The 15755-nt window shown below is 38.5% G+C and overlaps 1 protein-coding gene across 1 annotated transcript; it reads right to left on the minus strand.

Annotated features, from left to right (window-relative positions):
• Nucleotides 1-279: 279 nt before the first annotated feature.
• On the minus strand, nucleotides 280-5240 carry LOC140332386 (zinc finger protein 217-like). Its single transcript, XM_072413657.1, has 2 exons — nucleotides 5118-5240; nucleotides 280-2124 (listed from the first exon to the last, which is right to left on the minus strand). The coding sequence occupies exon 2, from the start codon at nucleotides 1960-1962 to the stop codon at nucleotides 280-282; it is 1683 nt and encodes a 560-aa protein (XP_072269758.1). The 5' UTR covers nucleotides 1963-2124; nucleotides 5118-5240.
• Between the last annotated feature and the right edge of the window lie 10515 nt (nucleotides 5241-15755).

The following is a 15755-nucleotide window of genomic DNA, read 5'->3' on the forward strand; positions in this document are numbered from 1 at the left end:
ACTGCTAAAATAGCCATCATGAAAACATCTCCCACGCTAATCCCATCACCAGTCAACTACCCATGCTGAATACTAGAGTGAAAAAGGACTAAGAGACACACAAGATAATAATCACATGAAGACCATGAATTCCTTTCACTAGTGTTTATTTTTCATAAAAACGGGACAAAATAAGAAATTACAAAAAGTCTAAAATCAGTCTTTAAAAAAAAAATCATTCTTTGATTCATATAGCATAAAAACATAAAATAAAAACAATAATTACAAAAAAATAGATTTTTACCAAAAAGCTTTTACAGATTCCTTTTCTGCAATCTCTTCTAGGTCAGAGGAAGCTTCCACTTGGGCTCCAAAGGAATTTTCCCCATTGCCTAGGGCCAATTTGCCTGCTGTTGCCAGTTGCCAGGCCTGGCATGTAACGAACGGGTCTAGTTCCGCAAGCCAATTGCGTTTAGCTGCAGGTGTTTGGACTGGGGCAGAAGCAGGCTGTAGGTTTAAAAGCCCCATAAACTGATCTTGAATCTTTTCCTCACTATTGTTGCCTTTTTTTATATTACGGGGTGCAGAATTTGTTGGGTTCTTTGCCAACTTTGAGTCCTTTATGTGTTTTTCATTACGGTGTTCCAATAAGGCTTCTTTGTCTGGGCAGATAACCCCACAGTCATTCCATTGTTGATAGGGCCAGGTGACATTTCTAGTAACCTCTTGTACAACCCCATTAATTGTTATAGCAGTCTCATGGACTGGTAGGCTTTTATTTTTCCCTCCAGATTGATTAGAATGAGTCTTTTTGTGATTTTTAAGAAACCATGGCTCTTTGAATTTCCTCCCGCAAATATCACAAGAATATATAAAGGAGTCCTTATAATTTTTCATGTGGGTCTCCAGGTCAGTGCGGAAGTATGACTTCTGGCTATAGGGAGATTTATTTTCATCCAAATCCTGTATTGGAGAAGCTCCATCTACACTCTTAACAGACCCGGTCTCCTCCATATTGGCAGACTTTGTACCCTTTACAGATTTCTTTCCTGCAATCCCATCTAGGTCAGAAGAAGGGTGATCTGCTTCCATTTTGTCTCCAAAGGAATTTTCCTTCTTAATCCCATTGCCTAGGGCCAATTTGCCTGTTGTTGCCAGTTGCCAGGCCTGGCATGTAACTATTGGGTCTAGTTCCGCAAGCCATTTGCGTTTAGCTGCAGGTTTTTGGACTGGGGCAGAAGCAGGCTGCAGGTTTAAAAACTCCAAAAACTGCTCTTTGGTTATTTTCTTTGCATTGCTGTCCTGTATATTCTTTTTACTGAGTGCAGATTTTTTGGAGTTCTTTGCCAGCTTTGAGCTTCTTTTGTGATTTTCTTTACGGTGTTCCAATAAGGATTCTTTGTCTTTGAAGATAAACCCACAGTCCATGCATGGTTTATAGGGCCAGGTGACATTTCTTCTAAACTTCTCTTGTACAACCCCATTAATTGTTATAGGAGTCTCAGGAACTGATAGGTTTGTATTTTTCCCTCCAGATTGGCTAGAATGAGTCTTTTTGTGAGTTTTAAGAAACCGTTGCTCTTTGTATCTTTTCCCGCAAATATTGCAACAATATATAAAGGAGTCCTTATGTTTTTTCATGTGGGTCTCCAGGTCAGAGGAATCAGGAAAAGTTTGCCCACATACCTCACAGTCAGAGACATCATTTTCTTCTTCCTCTGCCGAGGTGCCTGAGATAATTCTTTGTTGGTCCTCAGCACTAAGGAACTCCGCCTCGACACAGAGGACCGATGATTCACTTAATGTTGCATGATGTGTCTCCACCATGTGTTTTACTATATCTTCACGAGTATTGTAGGACTCGGTACAAAAATAACAACTGAATTGCATGCTTCCTCCAACTGGAAGGAAAAAGCCTTCTTGGATGATTTTTTGGATGAGGATGTTCTGATGTTCCATTGCTGGGGTAGAAGTGCTTTCCATTTTATGTTGGTCTATGCCTTCAGGACTCTTAAACTTTGTATCCAAATAGTAGGTGTCAACAAGAGCAGAAACTCAAAGCTGGACTATTCAATGGCGACCTCCAGAAGAAATTGTGATAACACTTCCTCTTGGAGGAAAAGTCAAACACAATCAGCAACAGACCTGGAAGAGAGAAAGATGAATACAAGATATTGATTATTGCATTGTTCTATAATCTCATAGCTAGAATACATTTATTATAAATTACTGGGTCATTATATCACCCACATCTATATACAATTATTATTATATTATTATTATACAGTATTTATATAGCGCCATCATATTACGCAGTGCTGTACAGAGTCCATAGTTGTGTCACTAACTGTCCCTCAAAGGAGCTCACAATCTAATGTCCCTACTATAGTTATATGTCATTAATGTAATCTAGGTCAATTTAGGGGGAGCCAATGAACCTAACTGCATGTTTTTGGGATGTGGGAGGAAACCGGAGTACCCGGAGGAAACCCACGCAGACACGGGGAGAACCTGCAAACTCCATGCAGATAGTGTCCTGGCTGGGATTGGAACCTAGGACCTAGCGCTGCAAAGGCCAGAGTGCTAACCCCTGAGCCACCGTGCTGCCCCAACAATGGCTTCAACTGGGCAATAGAATCTATCCATTCACAAAGTTCTTTTGTCTGACAACTGGAGAGAGTGCAATATCAAAGTCTTGTTAACACAAACCAAAAGTCATTAAAAATGCGGCTCCCACCCATGTTTATATGTATAGAGGTTCCCCAACAAGACCTGTGCTCTGTCCTAAGGTGTGAACTGATCAACAGTTTATTGAAGAGTAGAAGAATGAGAAAAGGAAGAACAATGAAATGGACTAAATGTAGACAAAGACTTTGTCTCTATGAAGCTACAACTATAATCATGGAGCTCACTATACATACACTTGTATAACAAGCCAACCAAAACCAAACGTTATTATAAATGCCCAGCTGCAGATCTGAGAATGTGTGATGGCTTCATGTTCATCTGCCTCTTCCACAAGACAAACAAGAAACATTGCCATCAACACCAACCAACCCTCCAACATTGCAAAACTCAATATTATCACCTAAGCAAAGCTGCACATGGCATCCTATGCAACAATTACATTATATAAAGAGATCTAAATATCTATCTAAAGTAGACACATAAAAGACCTAGATAGGAGGATAAATAGACAGGGAGATACGGGACAGGGAGATATGAGAAAGATTGTCAGATAGACATATACCGTGTTTCCCCGAAAGTAAGACCTACCCCGAAAATAAGACCTAGCACTTTTCCCCCCAACCTGCCCTAATATAAGACCTACCCCGAAAATAAGACCTAGTAGAAAAATAAAAAAAAATAAAAAAATAAAAGCAAACATAAATTAAAACAGTACTCACCGAGCGGGAGACAGCGGGCGTACACACAGCCGGCTAACACACAGCCGCACAAGCCGATGCTTTCCTTGTAGTTCCGGCTCCTGTCACAGGCGGAGTGATATTACATGCACTTCGCCTGTCAGAAGCTGAAGTGCATGTAACCAGGCTAGTTCTAGTGAGCCCTTAAAAATGTGTTAAAAAAAAAAATTAAAATAATATACTCACCTGATACGCGATCCTGCGTGTGTTTCTGGCTGCAGCAGCGTCTCTCTTCTCTCCTCTGCCAGCATCGTGTCTTTTCCTGTTTGTAAAGCAGAGCGAAAGAAACCGGCACAGCGCCACCTGCTGTTCCATGCCCTAACTGCCGAACAGTGGAAAAAAAGCACAGAGTGATCAGAAGGGGAATTTGTAAGGGGAATTTGGGAATATGGTGTTTTTTTTCATTAAAAAAAGTATATAAGACCTACCCTGAAAATAAGACCTAGTGTGTTTTTGGAAGCCCAAAAAAATATAAGACAGTGTCTTATTTTCGGGGAAACACGGTAGGAGACTGAAATGGGATAGAAGGACAGATAGATATGGGATAGATAGATAGATAGATAGATAGATAGATAGATAGATAGATAGATAGATAGATATGGGACAGATAGATATAGTTAGTAAGATAAGTATAGGGTACATATGGGATACATAGACAGACAGACAGACAGATATATAGGGGACAGATAGTTAGATAGATAGATACAGACAGAGAGATATGGGATAGATATGGGACAGGAAGATAGATAGACAGACAGACAGACAGCTAGATAGGGGACAGATAGGAAGATAGATTGTAAGATATATATTGGACAGAAATAGAATAGTTAGATAGATTTGGGACAGATAGATAGTAATATACATATGAGATGGATAGATAGATATTATTGGTTAACCAGGGCTGAGTATTAGGTACCTGCATGTTGGTGAGTCTGATGGCCAATAGTAAGATAGATAATAAGATATGTATGAGATAGATAGACAGATAGATAGTAAGATGCACATGGGATAGATAGATAGATGACATATAGTAATAAGATGGTAAGATATATATGGGACAGAAATGGGATAGTTAGATAGATTTGGGACAGATAGATAGTAATATACTCATGGAATAGATAGACAGATAGATAGATAGATATTATTGGTTAACCAGGGCTGAGTATTAAGTACCTGCAGGTTGGTGAGTCTGATGGCAAAAGTAAGACAGATAGTAAGGATAGATAGATAGATAGATAGATAGATAGATAGATAGATAGATATAGATAGATGTATGGGATAGATAGATAGATAGATAGATATATGTATGGGATAGATAGATAGATATGTTAGGAATAGATGATAGATTGTAAGCTAGATAGTAAGATATAAATGGGACAGAAATGGGATAGTTAGATAGATATGGGACAGATAGATGGAAAGATATTAAGATATGTTAGGGATAGATAGATAGTAATAAGATATATATGGGACAGAAATGGGATAGATAGATTTGGGACAGATAGATAGTGATATACATATGAGATAGATAGAGATATTATTGGTTAACCAGGGCTGAGTATTAAGTACCTGCAGGTTGGTGAGTCTGATGGCAAAGGTAAGATATGTATGGTACAAAAATGAGATGGATAGTAAGAGATAGATTGACAGATAGATATAAAGATATAGAGATGGATAGATATTATTGTTTAACCAGGGCTGAGTGTTGATTACCTGCAGGTCGGTGAGTCTGATGGTGTGGAGGAGGGAGCTGTACCTGCTGCTAGAGGTGAGACTTATTTTCTCAGAGTTTCTTCTATTTTTCTTAATTTTTGGAAGTGTGGGTGTGAGAAGATGTCATCCTATTTATTGCTGCCCCTGTCTCAAGCCTCCACCCTATTCTGCTCTGTATTGGAGAGATATCCTTAAATCATTGGGTTTTTATACACCTCTGACCACCTGTAATCCCACCCCATGATATTGTTACCTGTGCCTACCTCCCCCTGGTATTGTATTTGTGTCTTCCAATCTATCACAGATCCCTTCAGGACCAGGGGATCTGTGCCACATTTAGTGTCACCCACCTTGCACTCCCCTGCTGCCAGCACCAGCTCTGCTCAGGGATCACCTCCTTGGCTCACTTCCTGGCCTAGGTCATGTGACTCCCAGTCAGCTGCTCTATTATCTCAGTGGACTAGAATGTTCTGCAGACATGCTCCCCCTGCTGGTGGAGGTGTGAACACCACCAACCTCTCATCTCTACTACCCCCTCTGGTGGTCACATGGCTTCCATCCATCACCTGAACAAGAAGAACAGAAGTTGGCTGAACAAGAAGTTCCATTGGCTTTGCAGGTTTCGGTGATCTAGTAGGTCTCCTGTTCCTGATTGTTTGTGTTATGACCTTGACTATTCCTGAACGCTGCCTGCCCTGACCTTTTGCTTGTCTACTCTTTGTCTCTTGTTCATACTTTGTTCCTGCCTGTCAGCAGTCATGTGCCTCTGCGTGCATGGGGACTGCAACCTGGCAGTTGCCCGCAGCTTAACATCCTCACCTCTAGTGGCTCTGGTGTACACCGGGCAGCTGCTTAGACTCTGCAACCCATCTCTGCCAACTGAGCTGGTGACATGGAGGGTCCACCATCCTGCCTTGCAGCACAAACTTTTACTAACTTTTTACAGCTAATGTTATTGCCTATGTACAACTATTATTATTGCTTAAAATTTGAACTGTCTAGCCCCTTAAAATGAGCTGTGCCCCTACAATCACTGCTGGTATCCCCCATTTACCAAAGAGGGGTCCCTTCCAGAGTGTATATAATATAAAAGAATATATATAAATATATATATGATGGGGTCACCGTAACATTGATTAGAATTAGAGGGATCTCAGCACTGGAGCCTTTACTAGGAATAAGAAGCCATCGGCTGTCTTCTTTAGTGAAGGTGCACCAGGGCAAAAATGGCCGACCTTGGCTTCTGAAAACACTTTGTGCCTCACTGAAAAACTGATCCAATGGGTGAAAGGAAGAGGGCTCTTTATTATTACATTAAACGATTGAGTAAAAAAATTGTAATAGAAATAGAAGTTGTGGCTGCACCCCTCACAGAGCTGAAGAAGCCATGACTTTTCTTCATGTACAGGTATGGCTGCCATTTTGAGGAGATTCACAGAACAAAGCAGATGTAAAGCCAAACATTAAATTCTCCTGCACTCCTTCACTTTCCAAGTCAGCCATTCTTGTTTTGTTTCATCTGAAACTTTCATGAAAATAATGGCCATGGTCTTTGTTTGAATGAGGAGACGATTTAATGTCCCCGTCCCCATACTTTTGTGTTGTCACTATGAATTCCAATGGAGACCACCAGTGGCTGCTTCACAGACACCATAAAAATGACCAACTGCTAGGATTACACAAAGGATGAATAAAGGTGAAAACAGGGATTTTGTTACAAACACACATGGTATAATTCCAGGTTGGGTTTATATCTGATCCTTTATTTTTTTATAAATATTTTTTTTAAGAGATACCTAGAATCATACAATAAAGTGAAAAATTTGCATTTCAAGTCAGCGATAACATATCCATTAGTGAATAAAGAATAAAGTGCATACATCATAGATAAGTAACAACATTATGGCTATGAGAGGAACCTAGGCTTCTCCATTTTTCAAAACATTTATATGGGAAATGGGGTATCCAACAAGGAAACAAATGTCGACATGTTGTCATTGTATGAACAAATATTTGCCCATGTACGGTTGTTAAAAATCTAATTAAGGGGGTTGTATCATTCTGGTAGATATATATACAGTGGTAGTAAAATGGATCCAATGGTGCCATGTTGGGTCAAATTTATCTGCTCTCTTGGCATCAGTGGAGATCCAGTCCTCCACCTGATGAATATCAGCTACCCTTCTTAGCCAGTGTTCTACAGTCGGGGGAGTGTTATTTTTCCAAAAAGCTGGAAGACAAGATTTAGCTGCGTTCAAGAGGTGTCCCAGTAAAGAATTGTTATATCCCTTACGGGATAGGTCTGAGATGTGGAGGAGCGCCAGAGCTGGGTTGTGTCTGACGTCCACCTCTGTGAGTTTCAAAATAACTTCAGCCACCGAGTTCCAATAGAGTTGCAGTTTGGGGCACTCCTGGAAAATATGGAGCAACGTACCTTGTGCTTCACCACATCTGTCCGACTGCGGGAAGAGCCTAGTGAGTTTCATGGGCGTCCTATACCAGCGGGTTGCCAGGTTATTATTGGTCTCTTGATATTTATTGCATATAGACGCCTAATGGCAGAAATGGAGTAACATATCCCTCTGCTCATCAGTAAAGCGTATATTTAAATCAGCTTCCCATGTAGCCACAAATGGCGGGGAATCCGGTGTATGTACTGTTCACAGCATTTGGTAAGCGTAAGAAAGCGTACCCTGCATGGGGCGCCCGGCGGCACACAAGGCCTCCACGGGCAGGAGGGATCGGACTATATCCGATCCTTATTAGGAATTTATAAATGCTTGCTTGGTGACAAGTTCAATATACAACAATATCAGCCTCTATTTTATGCCCACTTAGGAGCTCTGTAATGGAGGTGCCCAATGTGAAATATATCCATTAGGGAATGAAAATGAAAATGACAAAACATTGATGAATAATTGCTAAACTACAGAAACTGGCATTACAAACCAGGCAAAAAAATATTGCAGCAACAGATGAAACTAACAATCATGAGGATTACAAAAAATCACATCAATGCATAACATCCAACCCCCCCCCCCCCCCCCCCCCCCACACACACACACACACCAGTATACATACATGTATACATATGTACAAATATACATTTAAATGTATTTTGACATACACAAGTGAAATCACTAAATGTTCCTTAATACATGTATTATAACATATTTGCCAAAAATCCTTTACTAAAATATTTAATTTCTATAAAGCCAAGCTAGAATGAAATTTTAATCAGGTCACAAATACTTGTTCACATTTTTTTTAGACTCATACTATTGTGTGATGACATAAAGTGCCACTTAGTATATATCCAGCTTGATAAAAATGAGTTTGCAGTGTTGCAACCAAACAAAGTACCAAAACAACAAGTGCAACAAATGTAACTATAAATAAAGCAAGTTTGTAAATGAGTATATTGTAACATAAAAAAGTAGCACACAAAAAAATCATCAAGCGCTAAAGATTCGAACTGACCTGTAATGGACTGGAGATGCGCCCAGAACAAGAAGCAGGTGTGCGCTATGCAATGACATCACCATTGACAGCTTAACAGATCCTCCTGAATTGCGCAGCTGCAAATTATTTGCCTTAATTGGCGAATTTCCGACCCCATGGCACATTTTTGCAGGAAGCCGGCAGTCGAGTGTTCTAGTACTCGGCCCGACACGCGGTAATAGAACTTGGTGAGCGGCATATTTTTACAAGCGTCCAGCATACGCGCATTCCTTTGATGAATCAGGGCCATAATGTCTGTGTATACATATATTGCATTTCATTGTTCTTGATTTTCTCATTCTTTTACTCTTCAATAACCACTGCTGATCAGTTCACACCTTAGCACAGAGCTCTTGTTGTACATAGGGCTTCACATATGTAAACGTCGGTGGGTGAATATTTAAGTAGTTTCTTTTGTGTTTACCTCTCTACATTGTCAGACAAAAGAACTTGGTGAATGGATGGATTCTATTGCCAGTTGTAGACATTGTATGTAGATGTGAGTGATATAATGACATTATAAAGTTATTTATAATAAATGTATTCTAGCTATGAGGTTATAGCACAATGCAATAATCACAGCCAAAACAGTGACACTAAATATACTGGGCAATAAAATAAACTGGGAGAAATAATATTTAGCTACGTCTCCCTGGACAGGATTCTGGGATATTTATATATATTAAACTGAAATAATTACACGCTATATAATGTAGTTTCCCCCATTCATCCTGAGTGTAACAAGCATGGACTGGACACAACCAATATAAAATGTGAGGGGCGCCAATTAAACACAAAAGTTATGATGTTCTAGTCAATACATTTTCAAATGCACAATAACAAATATTATTGGGAACACAAACTAAATCAGAAATAGTGCTAAGGAAACCTTTATGAACATTTTACATTTTGTATGGAAAGTATTTATTACACAAAACATGAATAGAAGGGGTGAGAAAATTATGAAAGGCAAAGACCAGTATATTCTATGCAATGAATTGTATAAACACATAAAAGTAATAATCATTTCATAGGAGTCAGCAAAGATGAAAACTAAATATGTAATCAGAAAAAGGTTTGAACGCCATGATTAACGTGCATAGTACTAGCGTGAAAAAGAAACACACATAATGAGATAATAATCACATGAAGACCAGGAATTGCTTTCACCAATGTTTATTTTTCATAAAAATGTGACAAAAAATAAATTTATTACAAAAAATCCTTTGTTTGTCTTTACAAATAAATATTCTTTCTATCATATAGCATAAACATAAAATACAAATAATTACAAAAATAGATTTTTATAAAAAAAGTAAGTGCTAAATAATAATAATAAAGTACATAATAATGAAAGGAACTCCAATAAGTATACAGCAGTCATCCCATAACACTGAACAAATGGGGTTTCATCAAGCAGCTTCACACGTGGCAGCTCGGTGGGATAAACTGATGGCAATGCTGGGATTTGTAACTCTGATTGGAAACTGGGCCGCCTTTACTCTGCGCGTTCATGTCTGGGCATCTAGAATTCCCATAAAATGAATGCTGGTCATGTGATGCAGGCTGCCATCTTTTAGACGTTGCATTGGCATGTTGTGCTGGAGTAAATAAATCTTATAAAGTATTGGATAGTAAGAGAACTGTGTTGGATTCAGTACAGTTTACGATAAATCAGCACACAACAGTTTAGGGTAAGCATGAGACCTACAGGGAATTGCCCCAAGCTTTCTCACACCCCGTACTCATTACCAACCCACATTCCTTATGTCTCAGGGATGGAAGAGGTTGACTTTTTAGTTTCCTCTCGGTCTACTTTTCAGTTTTAACCTTTCTCCAAAGCTACAAGTTCCTTTCTTTGTTCTGATTTGCAGTGACAAGTTTATTGCGTAGAGCCGACATGCGCTTGGTTGGTTTTGATGACAGGACATCCACTTTGTCCCCATTCATAGGTAGCGGAGAGGATTGGATTTTTGGTGGCTGCATTGCAGCAGGAGGCTCTTCCAATTCTTTCTTAGATAGCTTCTTACTAATACTTTTCACTTTTTCATTGGACTGTCCAGCTTTATAATTGTGATGTCTCTCCAAATGATACCTCAAGGAGGTCTTCTGGGCAGATGTGTATTGACAGTGATCACATTTATAAGGTTTCTCACCTAGAAAATAAGGAGAAGAATGTAAAAATCTGTCCTGGTAAATATAAACACATTGACAATGTGAGGGACAAGTGCAAGCTGTAGTGTGAGGGGTGTTCTGTAGTCCAGCATGGCTGACATCTGTTGGATTTTATTTTATCAGGATAAACAAGTGTTTTAAAGGGGCAGAACAATAGGAAATGAGTATGTGGTTCAGCAATTTACTAAATATTATTTTGTTCTGCTGGGGAATATACTAAAAAAGCCTAAATGAACGTTTTTGGTGCTCTTCTTACCTGTATGGGTCCTCAGGTGAATATTGAGATAATAAGAAGAGCCAAAAGACTTTTTGCAATAGCCGCATTGTTTTGAGACTGATAGACCTTTACGTTGGACAACCTCTTCCTGTTTTCCTTCTATGAAAAAGAAAGGAATAAATAAGAAACTGTACATTGTATACTAAAGTGTAAATATAAAAATGTGCTTTAAACATTTACAAAACTAGATATTCCAATCTAAGATAATAAGAGCCAGCATTTCTTACTTTTTGGTGTGGAATAGCCAGCAGATTCTTCTGATTCAGACACAACTTCCATTTTGATCCCTTCATTATCTGCAGGGTCAGCTGGAGTATGAGGAGACTCCATCATGAAATGTCCATCATAACTGGCAGAGGACTCCGATTTAATTTCATCCATATCCTGTATTGGAGAAGCTCCATCTTCATTTTTAACAGACTCGGTCTCCTCCACATTGGCAGACTGTTTACCTTTTACAGATTTTCCTGAAAATTCAAAGGAATTTTCCTTCTTTTTCCCATTGTCTAGGGCCAGTTTGCCAGTTGTTGCCAGTTGCCAGGCCTGGCATGTAACTATTGGGTCTAGTTCTGCAAGATATTTGCGTTTAGCTGCAGGTTTTTGGACTGGGGGAGAAGCAGGCTGCAGGTTTAAAAACTCCAAAAACTTTGTGCTCTTATTGTGATTTTCTTTACGGTGTTCCAATAAGGCTTCTTTGTCCTGGAAGATAAATCCACAGTCCATGCATTGTTTATAGGGCGAGGTGAAATTTCTAGTAACCTTCTCTTGTACAACCCCATTAATTGTTATAGGAGTCTCAGGGACTGCCATGTTTTTATTTTTCCCTCCAGATTGGCTAGAATGAGTCTTTTTGTGAGTTTTAAGAAACCGTTGCTCTTTGTACCTTCTCCCACAAATATCACAACAATATATAAAGGAGTCTTTATGTTTTTTCATGTGGGTCTCCAGGTCAGAGGAATCAGGAAAAGTTTGCCCACATACCTCACAGTCAAAGACATCATTTTCTTCTTCCTCTGCCAAGGTGCCTGAGATCATTCTTTGTTGGTCCTCAGGACTAAGGAACTCCGCCTCGACACAGAGGACCGATGATTCACTTAATGTTGCATGATGTGTCTCCACCATGTGTTTTACTAGATCTTGGTGAATATTGTAGGACACTGTACAAAAATAACAACTGAATTGCATGCTTCCTTCTATTGGAAGGAAAAAGCCTTCTTGGATGATATTTTGGATGAGGGTGTTCTGATGTTCCATGGCTGGGGTAGAAGAAATGCTTTCCATTGTATGTCCGTCTTTACCTTGAACTTTGTATCCAAAGGTCTGACCCTTCAACTTTGTATCCAAAAAGTAGGTGTCAACAAGAGTAGAACTTCAAAGTTGGAAATATTCAATGGTGACCTCCAGAAGAAACTGGGATTAATAATATTTCCTCTTGGAGTGAAGAAAAGTCAAACATAATCAGAGTCAGGTCTATCTTTCTCAGAGTTTTTGTGGGTGTGGGAAGGTGTCATCCTATTTATTGCTACCCCTGTCTCCAGCCTCCGCCCCCTTTGTTCTCTGTATTGGAGCGTTACATTGAAATCATTGGTTATTCACAGTCCTCTGAGCACCTGTAATCCCACCCTCTGATATTGTTACCTGTGATCCCACTGGGATCAATACCTCCCCCTGCCAATACTGGTGCCCACCTTCCCCTGGTATTGAATCTGTGTCTTCCAAACTTCTACTGTTTACAACTAATATTTTTGCCTATATACCCCATTAAAATATTATACTTATATCTATGTATATCATATACCTGTGCCCCTTATATGACGCTGCACCCCTCACAGAGCCGAAGAAGCCATGACTTTTCTTCATGTACATGTATGGCTGCAATTTTGAGGAGATTCACAGAACAAAGCAAATGTAAAGCCAAACATTAAAGTCTCCTGCACTCCTGCACTTTTTAAGTCAGCCATTCTTGTTTTGTTTCATCTGAAACTTTCATGAAAATAATGGCCATGGTCTTTGTTTGAATGAGGAGACGATTTAATGCCCCCGTCTCCATACTTTTGTGTTGTCACTATGAATTCCAATGGAGACCACCAGCAAACATATAGCAAACATTTCCAGGTTGGGTTTATATCTGATCCTGACTAGGAATTTATAAATGCTTGCTGAATGTTGGTTTATTAAGAATTGGTGACAAGTTCAATATACAACAATATCAGCCTCCATTTTATGCCCACATATGAGCTTTGTAATGGAGGTGCCCAATATGAAATATATCCATAAGGGAATCCTTTTATTGCTCAGTAATTCCATCTGTTATGACTCTATTATATTTTGTACATTTGTGAATTAAAACACAATTTCTTTTTATACCTAGCATTCTTTTGGACATTACAAAATGTCTAGCTTCAAAGAGACATAGTGTCTGTGTAAACATATATTGCATTTCATTGCTCTTGATTTTCTCATTCTTTTACTCTTCCATAACCACTGCTGATCAGTTCACACCTTAGCACAGAGCTCTTGTTGTACATAGGGCTACACATATGTAAACGTCGGTGGGTGAATATTTAAGTAGTTTCTTTTGTGTTTAACGCTCTACATTGTCAGACAAAAGAACTTGGTGAATGGATGGATTCTATTGCCAGTTGTGGACATTGTATGTAGATGTGAGTGATATAATGACATTATAAAGTTATTTATAATAAATGTATTCTAGCTATGAGGTTATAGCACAATGCAATAATCAATATCTTGTATTCATCTTTCTCTGTTCCAGGTCTGTTGCTGATTGTGTTTGATTTTATTTCACTCCAGGAGGAAGTGTTCATAATCGTAGTTTCTTCTGAAAGTCACCATGTAATACTCCAACTTGGAAGTTCTGCCCTTGTTGACACCAACTTTCTTTGAATGTCTCTGAATGAATTTCTCTTGTTGTTTTCTACTGGTGCAAAACAAAGAATTAAACCCCCACACTATATTAAACAGGCATAAAATATTCAATTTATTACAAAGTTTAATGGTTCTGGTTGTGTAGACAGCCATCAAATGGAAAGTCCTGGATCTACCTGGGCCATGAGAGGTAGGAATATGATCTCACAAAAGATGCATAATATAAATAACACATAGTATAATAAAGCACCAGACACATGAATGTGGAAAAGTTTTGGTTGTGGCCCTAATTAGGGTTTAAAAAGAATTTAACTTGATCTTTATTGACTTATAAACCATAACCATAAATCTTGTATACCAACGAGCTTAGTCATTCCAGACTAATGCATCATAAATAAAATAGAATCTTAAATCATGTCAACCACTGTCCACCTACAAAGTGAGCGACATTACCAACAACCAGGCTTCTCCAAAGCTTGGCCCACCCCACTACCGGGGCCACTGCAGACTGCAAATCCTAATGAAACATATCCAATATCTGATAAACACAATAATTATTATTGGCCTTCATTATATTTCATCAATCTTTATATCGCTGAAAGAGAACATGTTTAAAATTGGCGGTAGTGAACATAAAGTACTGTTCAAATATTATAATTTGTTTTACCGTTATGTCTAGATCTCTAGATAAAAGGTTATAACTGCCTGGATATATTTGTAAAATATAAGAATGACAGGGGGCAGTTCATCTAAAAAGGTGATGAGATGAGAATGTATTCCTTCAGGTAAGTATAGTAACTTCTATTTAGCTTTGTAATGCTCACTGGATGAGCACAATGTCACACGACGGCCATAAAAAATGTTTACTTTTGTTATGTTTATATGTTTTTGTTAAACTTTATATGTTTACTTTTGTGTTATGAAAAACATAACACAAAAGTAAACATATAAAGTAAGGTTAATTACCATAACATATAAAACATACATTCTGAGCAAGACCAGCCCAGCAACTTCAGTTACTGCTTTAATTTCAAAGTGTGAAAAGTGCTTCACCTTAAATAGATTGAATTAAACTAAGACAATGGAACTGTAAATATGGGACAAAGGAATGTGATGGCAGCATCACAGCCAAAACAGTGACACTAAATATACTGGGCAATAAAATAAACTGGGAGAAATAATATTTAGCTACGTCTCCCTGGACAGGATTCTGGGATATATATATATATTAAACTGAAATAATTACACGCTATATAATGTAGTTTTCCCCATTTGTCATGAGTGTAACAAGCATGGACTGGACACAACCAATTTAAAATGTGAGGGGCGCCAATTTAACACAAAAGTTATGATGTTCCAGTCAATACATTTTCAAATGCACAATAACAAATATTATTGGGAACACAAACTAAATAGTGCTAAGGAAACAGAGACCTTTATGAACATTTTACTTTTTTTTTTGGAAAATATTTATTACACAAAAACATGAATAGAAGGGGTGAGAAAATTATGAAAGGGAAAGCCCAGTATATTCTATGCAATGAATTGTATAAACACATAAAAGTAATAATCATTTCATAGGAGTCAGCAAAGATGATAACTGAAAACGTATATATATATATATATATATATGGATCAGAATGGACACCGTTAAACAAACGGCACATCTGTATTTGGATGTCTGAGTAAATCTGTAACAACTTTTTAAAAAATATGGTAGGTGCGATGTTGCGGGTTCCTTGTTCTATTTAGAGGGGTGTTATGAAGGGTTTGTGACCCCCGTCTTCTACACCTGAGAA

The sequence above is a fragment of the Pyxicephalus adspersus genome, chromosome 6 (genome assembly GCF_032062135.1).
Source record: "Pyxicephalus adspersus chromosome 6, UCB_Pads_2.0, whole genome shotgun sequence".
Lineage (NCBI taxonomy): Eukaryota > Metazoa > Chordata > Amphibia > Anura > Pyxicephalidae > Pyxicephalus > Pyxicephalus adspersus.

Excerpts from the sequence above, each read along its gene's own strand:
- LOC140332386 (XM_072413657.1), bottom strand. The coding sequence starts at position 1,962 with ATGGAAAGCACTTCTACCCCAGCAATGGAACATCAGAACATCCTCATC.